The sequence below is a fragment of the Gouania willdenowi genome, chromosome 13, assembly GCF_900634775.1.
Source record: "Gouania willdenowi chromosome 13, fGouWil2.1, whole genome shotgun sequence".
Taxonomy (NCBI): Eukaryota; Metazoa; Chordata; class Actinopteri; order Blenniiformes; family Gobiesocidae; genus Gouania; species Gouania willdenowi.
In genome coordinates this window covers 33,612,615-33,630,776 of record NC_041056.1, presented here as the reverse complement: position 1 = coordinate 33,630,776, position 18,162 = coordinate 33,612,615, and the positions used below count along the sequence as shown (strand labels likewise).

At 39.1% G+C, this 18,162-nt stretch overlaps 1 protein-coding gene across 1 annotated transcript; it reads left to right on the top strand.

The window, feature by feature from the left end:
- Positions 1-8,350: 8,350 nt before the first annotated feature.
- On the top strand, positions 8,351-12,181 carry dhrs13b.1 (dehydrogenase/reductase (SDR family) member 13b.1). Its single transcript, XM_028464109.1, has 6 exons — positions 8,351-8,556; positions 8,859-9,018; positions 9,090-9,208; positions 9,408-9,531; positions 9,773-10,099; positions 11,697-12,181. Exons 2-6 carry the CDS (start codon positions 8,889-8,891, stop codon positions 11,954-11,956), a joined length of 960 nt encoding a protein of 319 aa, XP_028319910.1. The 5' UTR covers positions 8,351-8,556; positions 8,859-8,888; the 3' UTR covers positions 11,957-12,181.
- Positions 12,182-18,162: the final 5,981 nt, after the last annotated feature.

Below are 18,162 nucleotides of genomic sequence, written 5' to 3'. Positions count from 1 at the left end.
GAGTGTGGAAGGAGAAGAGGTCTGTAGCTTCAATACTGCTGCTCCATTGGTTTTAAAAAGTGCTCGGATCTGGCCGAAAGTGGCCTCAGCGGAAAACTCTGTCCAGCCCTCGAGTCTGAATATGTGCATTATGAATAATATAAACACTATTAACACACTAATGATCTCTGGACTAAAATTACAAATGCTGTTAGGTTGGAAATATCAACAGACCGATCGAGCTTGTTGACATTTTTTATCCTTCTCAACCATGACCCCCCAGGTCACGCATGCTCAGTGTGAAAAGGCTTATTGAAGAAACCAAGAAAAACAAGAGGCTGAGAGTCACAGATCAAAAATAATACTGAAATTATAATAAAACACACTGTAGAAGCAGCATCAGTGTCAAAACATCTTCCCTGCAAGTTTTAACAGACAGTTTGTCTAGAATCTAGAAAACAGATCTGAGCGCCAAACATGCCGTTTGGTGGTGGAGAGCACAAGCACACAAAGTGAGGGCCGCATTGACCGGCTGCGTGCCGCCATTTACCGTTAAAGGCATCTTGTCCACCACCAAGGCAACACAGAAAATAGTAAATGTTGAATACAGTTTGAAAACCATTCAAATGTTCGACTGAAATAATAAGTGTCACTCTGTTACGTTATGAAGGTTTTAGCAGCTTCATTTAACAGCATTACATGCCCGGCTGATGTCCCACTGCTCTCACTCACTGTCGCTAAAGGGTTGGGGCTTCAATGTAGCGCTAACACTGCCAAATATATTAAGGTGAACACTCCTGCTCACCTCACAATTTTTACATGGAGCAAAAATGTCTCCTCTTTGGGTTCTGAATGAGACAAATGAGCCTGTTGACAGCCGCAGAGGAGGGACAAAGGGAGCCACAGGAGGTCACCCCAACTTTAGGGTGACCAAGCATCTATTTTCTCTCTCTTTTCTCTGTCTTTGATGTCTGAGAATTTTTAAAACCCATGGAAATGTGCAGGTTTTGTTAAGCATTTAAAGCAGCGATGGGCAAACTTTTTGACTCAGGGGCCACATGGACTTTTCAAAATTGACAGACGGGCCGGGCCAGCACCCAATGCATACATACATTCTTCTTCTTCTTGTCTAAAGTTCAGATTTATAAAACTTCATAACAAATCAACCATATCCGCTACAGATGTTCAACTTTCACCCAAATTTTGCCCCAATTCTAAAGAAACGTTTGTACATTCAAGGAGAGACAGGCCTGTTAGTAAAGCAGTGTTTCTCAAAGTGTGTGGTGCGCCCCCTGGTTGAGAATAGAGACATGACAGGTGGACATTTTCAATTTCATGCCAATCTTCTTAAAAACCCCTTCTTCATCGACAATAAAGATCATTACTAGGCAAGGCCAATTTAGAAGCCTAAAATGTATCAGTAAGTAAAAGAGCATTCAATTGAAGACTGCATTAGATATACAACCGGGAACAAAATGTAACATGGAACCAAAGTGCAAACATAATGATGTGAAGTGGAGTGGAACCATAAACAAACTTTTAATAGCTGATCTAAAACATTTATTTGATTTTTGTTTTCTTAAGCCTTTTGGCACATATTGCAAACAAAGTTTTGTTGTTTCCTGTATTTTTTGACTGCTGTACTTTTACATTTGTTTTTTTATGCAGGTAATTGGTTCCATTTAGTTTTTGAGTTTTGATTTATTTATTAAATATAATTGCATTATAAAACATGATGTTGTTCCCTGTTGGTTCATTTCATACTGGTATTCCTTTAAAACCGCAATGCTTTTCTCCACACTCTTCTTTGAACACTGCGTATGCGCACATATCAGTAGCTCTGCAATTGGTATAAAAGTGTGGAGAAAATGTAAGAAGCCGTATGATTGGCTGAAAGCAAACACACCTGATTGGCTGATGAATCTGTCAATCAATTTTTATCGGCCAATGGTGACGTTCGTTGACCCGCGACGTCAGGGCAGCTCAAAATTCACCACACATTTCTCTCACAACTACACAGAGGTTTCACAGCACAGAAGCAGTTTATAAATGCACATTCAGCAATTTGCATTATCTGTGGATTTATATTACATGTGTGCCTCAAAATAATATTGGTGAAGCAGAGCGTGTGCATTTCAGAATTTATATTACAAGTTTGCATAAAATATATACAGTATTTGTGAAACAGATCGTGTGCATTTGTGAATCTGAAATACAACTGCGAAACAAAGCATGTGCATTTGTGAAAAACCCTGCAAGAGTTCATTCATTATGATACTGTTCTGATTCCATAATGTTCTCACCCTGATTAACAGCCCTCACACGATACGAGCTACCTACTCAATAGTCACTATATACAATATTCACAATTCTCTCAATTCAACATACTCACTCATGTAAATGACAATGCTTTAACATGTTTCTCAGTAGTCTCTCAGCTTTGTCCACTGTTTTCTCTTCCTCTCTCTCTCCTTTTCTCTCTAGGTGTTGGAGCTGATGTTCTTCCTCTCTATCCTGTCCTGTTCTCCTCATCCTGTCCATTAACCCCAATCAGTCTGGCAGAGGGCTGCCACCTCCAAGTCTGATTCTGCTGAAAGTGTCTTCTAGTAAATAGGATGTTTTTCCTCTTCATTTCTCAAGTTGAAATGGTCTATTCATTAAAACACAACTTCATTATTTGTGCCTTAATGACTTTGTTAGATTTGGTGGTGTACTGTATAAATCAAGTGGAATTGAATTGAAAAGTCATCCTGTTTTTAGACTTAAATATCAAATATCAATTCTAATAGCCTACAAACTTTGGCATCCACATCTTCTTAAACCTGAATAAACAAGCAGATTTCCACAGTTAAAATGAACAAAAAACAAAATGTTGATCTAAATCAAATCTTACACAGTTTATGTATGCAGGCCTCTCCCTACCAGTCACAATCACAGTTTTCTCATGAAGCTGAACTTTGCGTGTACATGATTCCCCCTTCACTACTATTTGAAGGAAGACATAAGCAACAACAACAAAGATTGTGAGTGTGACTGCCTTTGAGTATGGCTTTCTTCATCAGCCAATCAGATTCTCAGAATAGACCATGTTATTGGGCTTTAACTCCAGATTCCATCCCAATACAAATATAACAAAGTAATTAAGATAGTTTATAATAGACTGTGTGTGTGTGTGTGTGTGTGTGTGTGTGTGTGTGTGTGTGTGTGTGTGTGTGTGTGTGTGTGTGTGTGTGTGTGTGTGTGTGTGTGTGTGCGTGTGTGTTGTAATCATTCAATGTGGGAGTGTGAAAGACCAAACCAAAACAAAAAAAAGCTTCTGGGTAGGGGAGAGGTAAATGCACAAAAAAGATATCCAAACCAATGCATGTGAAACTTTGTAACTTACAAAGTGATATGTTTTGTTGTAAATATTTGCCCAATAGACGTTTAAATGCCTTCATCAAGTCAGTTTGACTATCCACTTTTCGCAAGACAGCAAAGCCGTAAAAGTTATATGTTTTTTGTTCATGGATTAATTAAATGAGTGCTTGAGAAAATCAAATATCTATTTATTATTGTTGTATTTAAACTATAACGGTGCCAAATTATGTTGAAATGCATTTACATAGCACATAACACCAGCAATCAATTTACTGTTTATCTCTAATGAATGTGCAAACTGCATCTCTGCAGGACCATGCAAAATATTTGGAGGAGAACATGCAAATAGATCAATTTAGCACATACAATGTGACTTATAAAACCTGAAACTAAATTACATACACTCTCTTCTCTTTCTTTTTTTTGGCACATTTGAAGACACCATAAACATGTGCAAAACCCTCATTGCAATAGGAGGGTTGCCACCACTTCAGCGCTTTTTGATAATCAACAATCTATTTACAGGCTCTTTATTTAGGATCTTGGCAATTTAGGTCCAAAGTCTTTTCAGGTTAAGTGTGAAGCTTTACTGATGAAGTCTTTGCTGTATTTGACTATAAAGATACAATATATAGAAGGTTGCCATGCAAATAGACAACAAAGGGGGTATTTCATCAGTGACGTGCCGTCAGGGTAGGCAAGGTAGGCAGTGCCTACCCAAGGGTGAATTGATATTTTGATTATTTGTTTTAATTATATTATTACTATAATTATAGATTATGTATTTTTCCATTTCCAATAGCCTACACTACCTATAAGTTTGAAAGTGTCTGCATTTTGTGCGTTTCATAGCCCAAATTACTAAACAGTGCTATTTCCTGGAACAGCAGTCTTTTTTTTTTTTTTTCACTCCGCTGTAAGGCAGTGGGAGGCCACGCCCCCTCCCAAAGGCACGTTGTTCCTCTGCCTCCGTTCTCATTGCGTGTTTTTACGTGTTTGCGCATGCGCAGTCAGTTCCCCAAGATGACAACCATTTACGTGCAAAGGCAGCGTAGTGAGCTGCCTTTGTAGTAACCGCGCTATGCTAAATGCTATACCTAAGTTCACAGTACATTAGTGAATAGATGCCACGTGACCACTACTGCTACGTTCTCTAGCTAGTGGGTGGGATAACACTACAGACAGGATGACAGCGCCAGAGATGATAGAGAAACTTTTTTTGAGGAAAAACAACAGCTTTTAAAAGATGGGAGATCAACACCTGAGTTACCAGAGCTTCAGCAAAGGTAAGGTCAGAAAATTGTTGGTATTTTCTACAGTTAATAGTAGGATTGGCTTTGTGGATGCTCCTCACTGAGGCTGTTCTGAGTCGTCGGTGTCATTTTCTGTTTCCAACACAAACAACGGATGTGCTGCCGTGTCATGAGATATATCTTGTTGGGAGAGTATGGAGGCTATATAAAATAATTGTTTATGTTTCTTTAATGGTGTTTATGATGTTGATTTTGTTCGATGGCTAAATGCTTGTTCATGTGGATCTTGTTGGGGTTTTTCTTTCTTATTATGAGTTTTATATTTTGATAAGCGCATTGAGATGACTGTTGGAAATTGCTTTATACAAATACAATTGATTTGAATTGAATTAACACTTGCCAGCAGAAACATATGAAATTGTCATTGGTGGTCTCGATTTGCAACATGCCTACCCAACCCTAGTGGTCACGGCACCTCACTGTATTTCATCAAAGTGTTCTTAAGAGAGCCAGGCCTATGGTTTAAACCTGGTTTACCCAAGCTGACCGTGACCATGCTGGCTTTTCCAATTCCATCAAACTCTTCTCAGCTTGGAGCTCCCCAGCTGAGCCAAGCCAGCTGACACTGTTTAGCTTAAGTGCACGTCTTCATAAGACCCACGAGATTGATCACAGATTTAATGATTAAAGACGTGAGGGCAATTGAGCTGCAGCATTTACAATGAATCAGCAGTCAATAGAAACCAATGCTGAGAACCAAGAGGACGTGACCTGATCTGTTACTGAGCAGTGAGAATTAAGATCGAACACGTTTAAGATGTTTCTGTTGTTTGAACATTTTAAAAGTAGTCAAGGATTTAAGTTGGTGTTATTTAGTCAATGTATCACAGAAAACAACTGAGGCATTTGACCACACACTGATAATGTGAGTTAGATTAAAAAAAAAAAATTGTAATTTAATAAAGCTTTTTAATAAAAAAAAAAACGATGCTGTACTCACAACTGGACAATTTCCGCAAAAATCGTGGGAGGGGCTTGTGGGCGGTTGCCGGTTTGAAAGGTGGAAATCCATTAAAAATGGCCAAACAGTTAAAGTTCTAAGTTTTAGGTGTTTAGCCTTGTGTTAGCTTTAGCATTGCATTAGTATTAGCATTGCATTAGCATTAACGTAAGGTTTGCAATAGCGTAGTATTAGCATTATTATAGTGTTAGCTTTGGCATTGCGTTTGCATTAGCATTGTGTTAGTATTAGCGTAGCATTGGCATTAGCATAGCATTAGCAATAGTGTAGTGTTAGCATTTACCTAGCATTAGCATTAGCCTAGCATTAGCAATAGCCTTGCATTAGCATTGCATTAGCATTGCATTAGCATTGCATTAGCATTGCATTAGCATTGCATTAGCGTAAGGTTAGCAATGGCGTAGTATTAGCATTACTATAGTGTTAGCTTTGGCATTGCGTTTGCATTAGCATTGTGTTAGTATTAGCGTAGCATTGGCATTAGCATAGCATTAGCAATAGTGTAGTGTTAACATTAACATAGCATTAGCATTCGCCTAGCATTAGCAATAGCCTTGCATTAGCAATAGCCTTGCATTAGCATTACCCTAGCATTAGAATTACACTACCTTTAACATTAGCCCAGTAAACCGTAAAACCAGTGCCACCAGTAAGAAGTCCAGTTTAGACAGCAGTATGTGTAAAAATCCCAGTTTGAAGTGAAAAACCAGTTAAACCAGTTAGAAGTCCAGTTCACACAGTAGTGTGTTTAAAAATCCCACTATGAGCTGAAAGTGAACAAACAGCTGAACGTGTCAAAATTTGAATGGTGGAAATCCATTAAAAAATGGCTGAGCAATTAAAGATCGAAGTTGTAAGTGTTAAATGAGAACCTGCAAACCCCACACTCAAGGTGAATTGGTGATGAAGAAGATGGGTAATGAATTTTTTTAAACATTTCAAAGTTTGAATGGTGGAAATTGGTTGAAAAATGGCTAAGTAATTAACAATTTAAGTTTTAAGTGTGAAAAGAGAACCAACAAACCCCACACAACAGGAGGATTGGTGATGAAGAGGATGGGTGAAGAAGAGGAAGAGTGATGATGAAGATTTGACGGGTTGAAATCAGTTGAAACCAGTCAGAAAACCTGTAAATTCCTCATTGAGAAGCACTTCGAGGCTGTCAGAGGCCTAGTTGCCATGGTTACCTCATTCATTTCAATGGGAGAAAAATCTCATTTTCAATTCATTTTAATGGGCCTTAAAATCGCACTTTTTTGCGATTTTTTCTGCGAATCTTTAACAAATCGCTTATAAAAGCTATAGCGCGCAATTCCCAACCATCACGCACGTTTTGATGTAACTTTTGCGTGGGTTTTCTCCAAACTCTGGGACTAGTTCGGCGCCGAACTTTTGGCGGAAGATGAATAATATTAAACGCACGGAAGAGCTATAGTGGCTCGAGGCCTCGAGCCCCTAATTAAGTAATATGTAATTCATGAGAACTCAGCGCTAAACATTAAATTCAGAACTTTCTCATTATTAATCTTTGGATCCTCAATGAATGGGCATTTATACTATGCGTATCGGAAGCGATGGATCCTTATATAGACATCATTATTGATGGTCAGGAGCAGGGGAGTATTTCATCAAACCCAGTTCAGGGTTAAATCCAAGTTTAATCTGAGAGTCCGACTCTGTTAAGCCGGGTTCGAACTGGAACGGCGGTTTCATCAACGAGAAAACACCTTGGTTACCATAGTAACAGTCAAACCTGCTCTCGACCAGGTTTAAGCAGATGCAATCTCATGAAACCAAGTCATCATTTTAAAATAAGTCATTTAGTGATGCTTTAAAACACTCACTAAAGATCTCCAAAAGGAAAAAGGAGTCAAAAAGACTTCTGTTGTACTTTTTTGTTTTAATATAATATTTTTTATATAATATGTTTTAATATGGTATTTTAAAAGGAAATTGAACAGAATATCTTGGTAAATGTTTTAATATGATTTTAAATCCATGTTATTACATGTTTAATGTGTACTGTATTTTTTAATGAGATGATCACAGTGTCCATGTGTTTAAACCATCAGTAATAATATGTCTATAAAAGGATACGTGCGTATCCATCGCCTTTGTTTACCGCATGGTATAAATGTGTCCATTCATTGATCAGAGATTAATAATGAGAAAGCTGTCTATATACAAAGAGGGAGGAGCTTTAGGGACAGTCACAGGGCAGAGCACTAAGGCTCCCAATGACAAAGATACACTATCGCTTTTCGGGATGTGACGCAACTCCTGTGCACAGCTCACCTGCAGCGTCTACAGTGTTGGATGTGACATCCAACAGCACCGCTGCTGCTCCCGCTGTTCATTTAGCGCTTAGTTCAACAAACTGTTCATCAAACACTCACAAGTCTCATAAATTACATATTATTTAATTGTGAGTTACATCATCTCTTTTATTAAATGCTGACAGGTGTTAAAAAAACATCAAACGCACAGGATCAGTGTGTGATCACATGCTTCAGTTGTTTGCTATGATAAATTGACTAAATAACACCTTCTTTAACCCTTTACTACTTTTAAAATGTTCAAACCACAGTCTGTCCTGTTTTTTTTAACGTGTCCGTCATGTATTTTCACTGCTCAGTAACAGATGACGTCACGTCCTGTTGTTCTCAGCATTGGTTCCTATTGGCTTCTCATTCATCGTAAAAGCTGCTGCGCATGCACCGTCATCTCTAATCATTAAATCTGTGATCGATCTCGTGCATCTTATGAGGACGTTCACTTAAGCTAAACACTATCAGCTGGATCGGCTCAGCTGCGGAGCTTCAAGCTGAAAAGAGTTTGATGAAATACCTCCCAGGTTTGCGTCACGGACTGTTACTATGACTATGAGCTGGGTTTGATGAAATATCCCTCTGATCCTCCAAAGGCTAACAACTACAATTACAGGTGCACATTAAATATTTAAGACTTTATTAATTAGGTTCAATTTCCTAACATTGTTGAATAGCTTACGTTAACAACAATAGCTTTAGGTAAATCTGTTTGCATGTTAGAACAGAGGTGTGATATAACAGGTTTTCTAAGTGATACTTGCACATAAACACACCCACAATGTTCATAATTTTTTCTGGATTTTTTTTCTCCTTTTTTAGTCACATGATCTGTTCTGAACATCTGATTGGCTGATGAAAGAACAGCCGCCCCCATTGAGTTCATGATTGTGTGCATGTGTGTATTCTTCCCCTCAGTGTAAGCTGGAAGGCTTTGAGGGTGGAACAATGGCCACCATTTTACTGCTTACTGCTATCTTTGTTGTTGCTGCTGCTTATATCTTCCATGAGATAGTAGTGAAGGGGAAGTCATGTACGAGTAAAGTTCAGCTTCATGGGAAAACTTTAATTGTGACTGGTAGGTAGAGGCCTGCAGTCAAGCTGTGTAAGATTTGATTTAGTTCAACATCACATGTTCCTCCTCTCCAGGTAGTAACACAGGCATTGGGAAGACCACTGCCATAGATCTGGCTAAGAGGGGAGCCAGGGTGATTCTAGCCTGTCGCAGCAAACAGAGAGGAGAAGCTGCACTTGAGGACATCAAAAAGGTCTGCTCTGAATTTTTTTTTAATCTCTTTTCACACAAGTAATAGAAGGTTTTCTGTGGCAGATTCATGTTTACATATTGCTCAAGTATCTAGCTACAAAGCATTGCTGTGTACACTTGTGAATAAAAAAGTCCACAGATTGCAGAGTTTACCCACAAAAAAGTGTTTCATCTTTGAATCTGTTGCCTGTCTTCTGTAGGTGACTGGCAGCAATCAGGTGGTGTTCATGCAGCTGAATCTGGGAAGTCTTGCATCTATTCGCAGCTTTGTTGAAGCTTTTCTAAAATCTGAACCCAGATTGGACATTCTTATCAACAATGCAGGTTAGACTGTCAATGTTCTGAGAAGTGTCTGCCAGTGTTAGTAATTTTCAAGTGACTGCTTTACCCACATGTGTTTATCATTTGGGAAAGATGTTAAAACAGACTAAAATATTTTCCAAGACATTCTTCTGGAGCTTGGTCAGAGATTTGTCACTTCATCAGCTGTTGACTGTTTAAAAACAAAGATTTATTTTGAGTGTTGTGGAGAAAATTGTTAAGCTATTGTATTAATGTCTTGTAGGTATATATATGCAAGGTCAAACAGATGATGGACTGGGGATGATGTTTGGTGTGAACCACATTGGTCACTTCCTATTGACCAATCTGTTGCTGGAGAGACTAAAGGAATGTGGGCCAAGCCGAATAATCAATGTGTCATCTGTAGCCCATCACTTTGGAAAAATAGATTTTGACTGCCTTAACACCACCAAGTCTCTTGGACAGGGGACAACCTTTATGGAGGTCCTTCAGGTCTATTCTAATAGCAAGCTGTGCAATGTCCTCTTCACACATGAGCTGGCTAAAAGACTGCAAGGGACAAATGTCACCTGCTACTCTCTTCACCCAGGTGAGTTCTCTGATGTTCAGGGCTGTCATTTAAGTAGAGTTAAAGTTATTTACTTTGTTAGATGTATCCTGATTACTTTGACTAGCACCAGATACTTCACTTATCTTACTGTTTAGGTTTAATGCACTGCCCTACCATATGTAGAACTTTTTTAAACAAAACCCTGAACTAAAAAAATTGTTAATTATTGCTGTCTAAATTACTGGGATACTCGTGCATGATGCATGTAATAAAGAGTTTTACTTATTTGAAACACTTTCTAAATGTATTTAAACCAGGAATGAAAAGTCCAGGGCATGTATGTGAATTTGGCATTTGGCAACATTGAAGGTTGCTCACGTTTAGACACTCAGTTGTTTAAAAGTTTTGTTCTGTCACTGATCTACCAGCTCACAGCTGGCATACACAGTCCCTGTAAAGAAGATCAGATTCACACTTTGTCATAATTTTCCCGAGACAGCATGCCACCTGTCCTGCCTACAATTGATCACAGACACACATTCAACCACTTTAAAAACTAAGGTGGTAATCTAGTCCTCCTGAAAAGGTACTTTAGATTGACTTTGCTATATGCTTATTATCTGTATGATGCGCGCTAAGGTTTGAACATCAACCTCGAGGGCTTTCAAGTAATGTGATGTAATAAAGTTTTGTCAACTGTGATATATATATGTATCTTTATTTTTATTCTTAAATCCACCATTCACAACTGGCCACACCTGGCACATGACACAAGAAGCACTTAAGACTAATGATAAAACTAAGAATGTAAAGGTGGGTGGAAAATAGGACAATCCTTTTTCTTTAAAAAAAAAAAAAAAAAAAAAAAAAGAAGAGTATACAATCCAGAAGCAGCTAACCCTCACATACATTGTCTAGCCCAAGTTAACCACATGCAACTACATTCAAGGATCATACAATTATAGTTAGTGAGGAAGGCAGGAGTGCTACTGCTGGGGTCACCAATCACCAGGCTGTACAGTCCCAACGTAATACATTTTAAAAGTTGGTCAACCCCTGCCTTTAACAGAAAAATTAGACTTAGACTTCTAAGGCCCCTCCTTACTGCTTTACATCTGCTAATGGGCTATTTTTAAAATGTTATGGTGTTTTGTAATTTTTTACTTCAGTTGCTCTGCAGTGCTGCAAGCTGACAACTGCTCATTCACCAGTTTCACCCAAAGTAGAGTTTGCTTGTTTGATCTGCTTTAGACTTTGGTTGCATGTTCATATAGGGTCAAACAAAGTGGACTTTCCAGGAAAATGAATCCTGGCATATGTAAAGCAAGCCAAGGTTTACTGTGTAACTGTACGCCAAGAGATAATGACGACAAAGGCTTTACCCTTGTCTCTATAGTCCAAACAGGTTAAATATTAACTCCACAATGTCTGCCTTGACAATACAAAACTGTGAGGACCATGTTGTGTCTACTGATTGATTGAAGCCATCTGACAACAATCTTCTAATTCTAAATGGCTTTCAAAAATATATATTGGTTTGATAATAAAGGGCGTGGCATGTCTGAGCAGCAAATGATGACTGAACAAGCAAACTTTTAAAAGTGTAATGATTAAGCAACCATTTTGTTTTTTACAGGAGCCATCAATTCTGAGCTCGCGAGAAACACAAGCTCATTTGCGCAGTGGTTCCTTCTTCCTGTGACCACCTTCTTCTTCAAAAACACCATCCAGGGATCTCAGACCAGTCTACACTGTGCCCTTCAGGAGGGTATTGAACATCTTAGTGGACGCTACTTCTCCAACTGTACTGTGAAAGAAGTCTCTGATAAAGCTAAAGATGATGCAACAGCTAAAAAGCTGTGGGAGCTCAGTGAGAGACTGTGTGGCCTTGTATAAAGAATGTGATGTGTCCAGTTTGTCAACTGTACTTTTGTTGTTTTAGAAATGAGCAGCAAAGACATTCACTTCTTCAACATCTCACTGCACACTCAAGATCCAGAAAGATGGTATGACAGTATAGCAGTTTGCTAACTATCCTGTGAGCTGTGTGCATTGAAAGTGTACTTTTAGATATGAGTGTGTTTAACTGTAAAAATGAAATAAAACTTAAGCAAAAATGTACATTGAACAAGCGTTTTTTCTCTCAGGCCGCTTTTTTATTCTAATTGAGTTCACCGTTCAGTCCAGGGCAGGATGCATGTTACATCAGTGCAACATTCATAAGAATGTTCACATCAGCAGATTTAATGGCTCAAGTATGCTAATTAACTAGATTTTGAGCTGTGAGAGGAAACATGAATGATTTGAAAATTAACTTTCCTGCAGTCAGTAATGCCATTTTTTGCAACATTTTATAGCTTTTGAATTAAAGCCCTTTTAAAGCAGCTTAATTTATGTTAATTTCTGGATACAAATTCATAGTCGAATGTTATAAGCAGATTATAGACATAATGTCAGCATGACTTTAGTTTAAATGGTCATTTGGTAATAGTAAGTTTTCAAAGTTATCTACTGTATGTATAAAAAGAAACCCACAATGTTTGTCAAAATAAATACACCTGTCTATTCAGTTTTGATTTTGCTGTCGCTCATGCCATCATATTATTACAACACAGAGGGAATGATTAACCTTAAATCAGTGACCAGCCCTTTTAGAGTAAGAGCACAACAGAGCGTTACATAAACTCCCAACTTCTTTCAAATTAGCCTTCCGTCACTAATTTTCCCTGATTAAAAACACAACCCCCATTTACTTTATAGTTTGATCTAATTTTAATTGTCTATTTTTCCCTCAGTGTTGCAATTACGATTTAATATGTGATTATTATATAGTTTTGTATATTATATATAACGTGAAAAGTCCACTTCATGTTTTTCAACAAGTACAAGCAATAAATCAATCATTAATCAAATAAACAATATCAGACTTTTACATAAATTGTCTTTTCTCATGCATTTGTTTAGATAAACACAAATTAAGCATGAATTAACATAAAAGACGGTTTATTAATCTACTTCAATTACAGTTAAAACTCCTGGGAAACTTGTCAGTCAGATGGATGAAAGCATGGCAAATTTTTTTACTCAGATTCTTACGGGAAGTTAGTGATTTGCTTGGGCTTATTGTTTTGAGCCTGTTTACCTCACCTTACTTCCCCCATCTCAGTGCTGGCCTTTTCTGATCAAGCAACAGGGACAACTATCCTGTACAATGCTGGTCTGGAGAACATGATTGTGCACATAGTTCATAAGACATGTCTGATCAGCCCTTTGGCATTTTTACATTGTGCCAAAATATGGCCAAAAGCCCTGACTGTTGCACACATTGTTCCATTTTTTTCTGTTCATGAATGACTTAACAGAATGTTTAATAATAGGTACTACACCATAGAACAGCAAATCCCTGCTCCAGGTTTCATATGTTAAAACTAGATTTAACTCCCCATATTGGTGCACTGTTTGCTCTGTTTTCTTGAAAAAAATAAAGAATTAGTAATAATAATAATTAAAGCCGCAAGCAGAGTCTTAGGGTCCGAAGGAGTGGCCGGGGTTGGTAACCTATGTGTATCAAATATGAGACTGAACTTTGTATATGAGAGTTATAGAGGTTTTCCTATTATGGCGTGCTAAATGGCACCAGTCTCACCACGACCAAACCGTTAGAAATCTGCAAATCTTTCAATGATTTTTAATCTTCAGTGGGTCCTAAGTGTTCTGGCTGAGTTTGAAGTGAGTCGAGTGAAGTCCCTCAGACTAGTTTGCGCAAAAGCGAAATGCCATTAACCCAAGATGGCCAACTTCCTGTTTGGTTTTGGGGAGAGTCATCCAGTAACTTTTTGCTCATCTTGGTATGAATAGGACAAACCTGCTGGTCGTGCGGGTCCATTACAGTTTGTGCATGTTTTTGCGTTGTGTTTGTAATGCGCGCATGACCAAACTGTTAGAGACACGCAAATTCTTTCGATGATTTTTAATCTTCAGTGGGTCCCAAGTGTTCTGGCAGAGTTTGAAGTGAATCGAGACTTTGGCATCCCAAGGGGTAAACAGGCATGGAATAATAATAAACAGAAGAACATTAGGTTCCTACGGCCTTCAGGCCTTCGGACCCTAATAATAATATTAAATAAAAGCAATTACAATAGGTTCCTATGTCCCATTCTGGGACTTCAGACCCTAATAATAATAGTAAATAAAAGCAATTACAATAGGTTCCTAGGCCAGTATGGCCTTCGGACCATAATAATGATAATAATAATAATAATCTGTAATTACTGCTTCGTGCAATGCAGAGTACATATTGTTTCATTGTTATGATGAAAAGTTCCCCTCTAAGATTAAACCCCATGAACCATTAAGAACATTGTATAGTGGCACTACAGAGAATAGACATTGGAGGACAGAAGACTGAAGAATGTCATATTAAAGCTCATTGCTCTTATTGGATGAATGGTTAAAAATACATGTATCATTCGTTCATTCATTTTTCATTATGTAACAAAAACATGAAAAACAAAAAAATAAAAAAAAACACTAATTATTTGATATTTGTTTCCAAAACCAAAATGAAAAAACGGAAAACGCCATGTTTTTTCAAATTCAAGTTCTTTTGGTTCGGTACAGAAAACGAAAAACGGAAAACAAACACTTTTATTCGTTTTCTCTCTTAGAAATTGGCCAAAGTACGTGACCCGTGACACTTATTTACAAAAATGTTGCACTAAAATAGTGTCACTGTTCATAGGACACTTTTTCAGTTTATTCTCTTTCAGAGATATAAAATAAAAAAATTAATTTTTTCACTTAATCTTTTTTTCTTGTTATGTCATAGATTAACGTAGATTGATTTCTTACCAATATATCAATAACTGCAGTATTGCCATATCGTGAGATAATCGTTATTGTGAGTTGTGTATCGCGTATTGTAGTGTATCGTATCACGAGGTACCCAGAGGTTCTGTAATTATTCAATTCCAGACATAAATAAATGCAATTGAATCGAAACAGGAAAATAGGCTGACTAACCACCCCTTTCTGGTTTTTTCTCAGTTGTATGGAACATAACAAATTTTGTCGTATCAAGACTTCAGTTTGGTTTAAACTTTAACGTCCCCAAATATTGAAATCTGTATATCATAGATGTCACTTGCCTTACCTGGCCAATATGGGAATTAATCTAGAAACTCTGGGTTCTTACCATCAATAAAACCACTAAACGAGTCTGAACTCCTGACGAAGAAATGGCTGTTATCAAGCTTTCTTTACTGAAAGAAATCTCTCACAGTGAAACATTATATAAACATTCCTGCTTACAAAAAGATGCTTGTAACAGCATACTTGTATACATTATTCCTGAAATGTTCTTGACTTGACCGTTAAAGTGTGACAAGTATGCATGACAGGCATATTTTCACAGCTCCATGGTAAGTAGCACTGCATGCATCGTGAAACACTAAACTTTCTGAAGGATTTTATGAAGGGTGGCCTGTTTAACTATTAATCAAAACAAAGAAGTGCCTTTAAGCCATCACGAGAGTGACCTGCTAAAGAAAGTCAGTACACCAAAAGAGTGAAAAACAGTCACTTAAAAATGCAAAGAGAAGAAAGACTCATGTGTTTTTTTTAAAATGGTTTCAGTCTGGTTGTCACACATCATCTGACTGTTTCACCACTAGCCCCCTGCCCACATGCTATGTTCTCAAGTTTTGTGACTGTGTTCTGCTTTTGGTACACGTACACAGAGGAGGTTTTTTCCTAATTTTATACTTTCCTCTCCAATGGCGAAGTCAGTTTAAAACCTGCTTTTTTCCCTCACTTCTCCTCCTGTTGTTTTCTCATTTTTCATCTAAATACGGAGTGCTTCCCATGCCCATGGCGTGGGTACTTAAACTCCTCCACTTGGGGCATCGTTGGGGCATCGTTTTCAGGTCGAGAACCATGGCCTTGGATTTGGAGTCGCTGATTCTCATCTCGGCTGCTTCATACTTGGCTGCAAATCGATCCTAGAAGAGCTGAAAGTCATGGCCTGATGGCGCCACACTACCACATCATCAGCAAAAAGCAGTCACCCAATCATGAGGCCAACCCTCACTGGAAACAAGTCTGATTTACTGGTGGCAATGTGGACCAAGCTCTGACTCCGGTCATACAGGGAACGGACAAATCAGGGAGTCCGATACCTGATACTCTCCCACAGAAATCCCTAAAGGACACGGTCAAATGGCTTCTCAAAGTCAACAAAGCACATGTGGATTGGTTGGGCAAACTTCCATGCAACTTCAAGGACCCTGTTGAGGGTGTAGAGCTGGTCCACAGTTCGGCAACAAAAACTGCATTTCTCTTCCTGGATCTGAAGTTCGACAAGCCAGAGGACCTGCCTCTCCAGTACCCCTGAATAAAGCTTACCAGGGAGGCTGAGGTGTGTGATCCTTCTATAGTTGGAACACACCCCCCAATCCTCCTTCTTGAAAAAGGGGACCACCACCCCAGTCTGCCAATTCAGAGGCACTGCCCCTGATGTCCATGCAATAATGCAGGTCATTTCCATCATGACAGCCCTACAACATCCAGGGCCTTGAGGAACTCCGAGCGGATCTCATCCACACCCAGGGCCCTGGCACCGAGGAGCTTTTTAACCACCTTGGCAAACTCAGCCCCAGAGATGGGAGAGTCCACTCCTGGGTCCCCTGGCTCTGCTTCCTCACGGGAAGGCGTGTCAGAGGGATTGAGGAGGTCTTAGAAGTATCCCTTCCACCGATCTACAATGTCTTAAGTCGAGGTCAGCAGCGCGCCATCCGCACCTTACACGGTGTTGACAGTGTACTGCTTCTGCCTCCTGAGACGCTAAATGGTGGTTCAGAACCTATTCGAAGCCGTCCAGAAGTCGTTTTCCATGACTTCAAGGAAAGTCATGGAAGCCCATCGGAACCTGTCTGCTGCCTCCAGAGTTCCAGAGGCCAAGAAGGCCTGATGGACTGCTTTTTTAACTTAATGGCATCCCTCCACCAACGATTCGGGTGTTGTTGCCACGACAGGCACCAATTACGATTCGGCCACAGCACTGATCGGCCGCCTTAACAACAGAGGCACGGAACATGGTCCACTCAGACCCAATGTGCCCTCCTCCTTGAGACATGGTTGAAGCTTTCCCTGAAGTGGGATTTGAAACTCCTTCTGTCGGGACACTCTGCCAGGTGTTCCCAGCAGACCCTCACAATACGTTTGGGTCTGCCAGGTCTGACGGTCATCCTCCCCCGCCATCGGAAACCAAATCACCACCAGGTAATGATTGGTTGATAGCTCCGCCCTTCTCTTCTTTCAAGACATGCTGCCCCAAGTCCGTGGCCACGACTACAAACTCAATCATCGAACTGTGGTTTAGGATGTCCTGGTGCTAAGTGCACATATTGACACCCTTATGCTTGAACATGGTGTTTGTTATGAACAATCTGTGAGGTGCAGGCGTTTGTGCCGGGGGTGGGTTGCGTGGCCCTTTGGGATGATGCTGTTTGCTGGGGGGTGGTTCCAGTGATTGGGGGCACTGTTGATTGCCTGGTAGGATGCCAGGGGGGTGCTCTTAAGGTTTGCAGAGCTTGCTGCTAAAGCTAAAGTTGCACACAAGCTAAACATTCAGGTTTTTCTGGACTTTTCAACAGTGACCATTTAGCTAAAAACAGTGCTGTTTCCCTTATCGGCTTGTCCATCTTGTGCATTTCCTTCAAATTTGTAAATTGAAATAAAATAATAGCTTAATAAAAATAATCATTGACCGGTTAGTGAATGGTGTACCTCGTAAAATTACCTTTTCAAAGTGAGAAATCACTGTCCTTTTCACACTGTGAAATCACGCTTGTCCCATCAATAATAATAATAATACATTTTATTTACAAGTACTTTTCAAAAACTCAAAGAGACGTTACAGTTGTTAAAACAATTACAAAAGTCAAAAAAAAAAAAAAAAAACTACCAACAATAAAGGTAAATACAGAAAATACAGGAGTAGGAAGCAGAGGAGGCCTGTTGCTTTAATACTGCTTCTCCCATTGGTTTTACAAAAGTGCTCGAATATGTGCATCATCCCCGGGTAGAGTCCAAATTCCGCCCAC

Bases quoted from the DNA above. Each gene is read 5' to 3' on its own strand.
- dhrs13b.1 (XM_028464109.1), top strand. From the start codon at position 8,889: ATGGCCACCATTTTACTGCTTACTGCTATCTTTGTTGTTGCTGCTGCT. The intron at 9,532-9,772 runs GTTAGACTGTCA...AATGTCTTGTAG, and splicing joins CATTCTTATCAACAATGCAG to GTATATATATGCAAGGTCAA. The intron at 10,100-11,696 runs GTGAGTTCTCTG...TGTTTTTTACAG, and splicing joins CTGCTACTCTCTTCACCCAG to GAGCCATCAATTCTGAGCTC.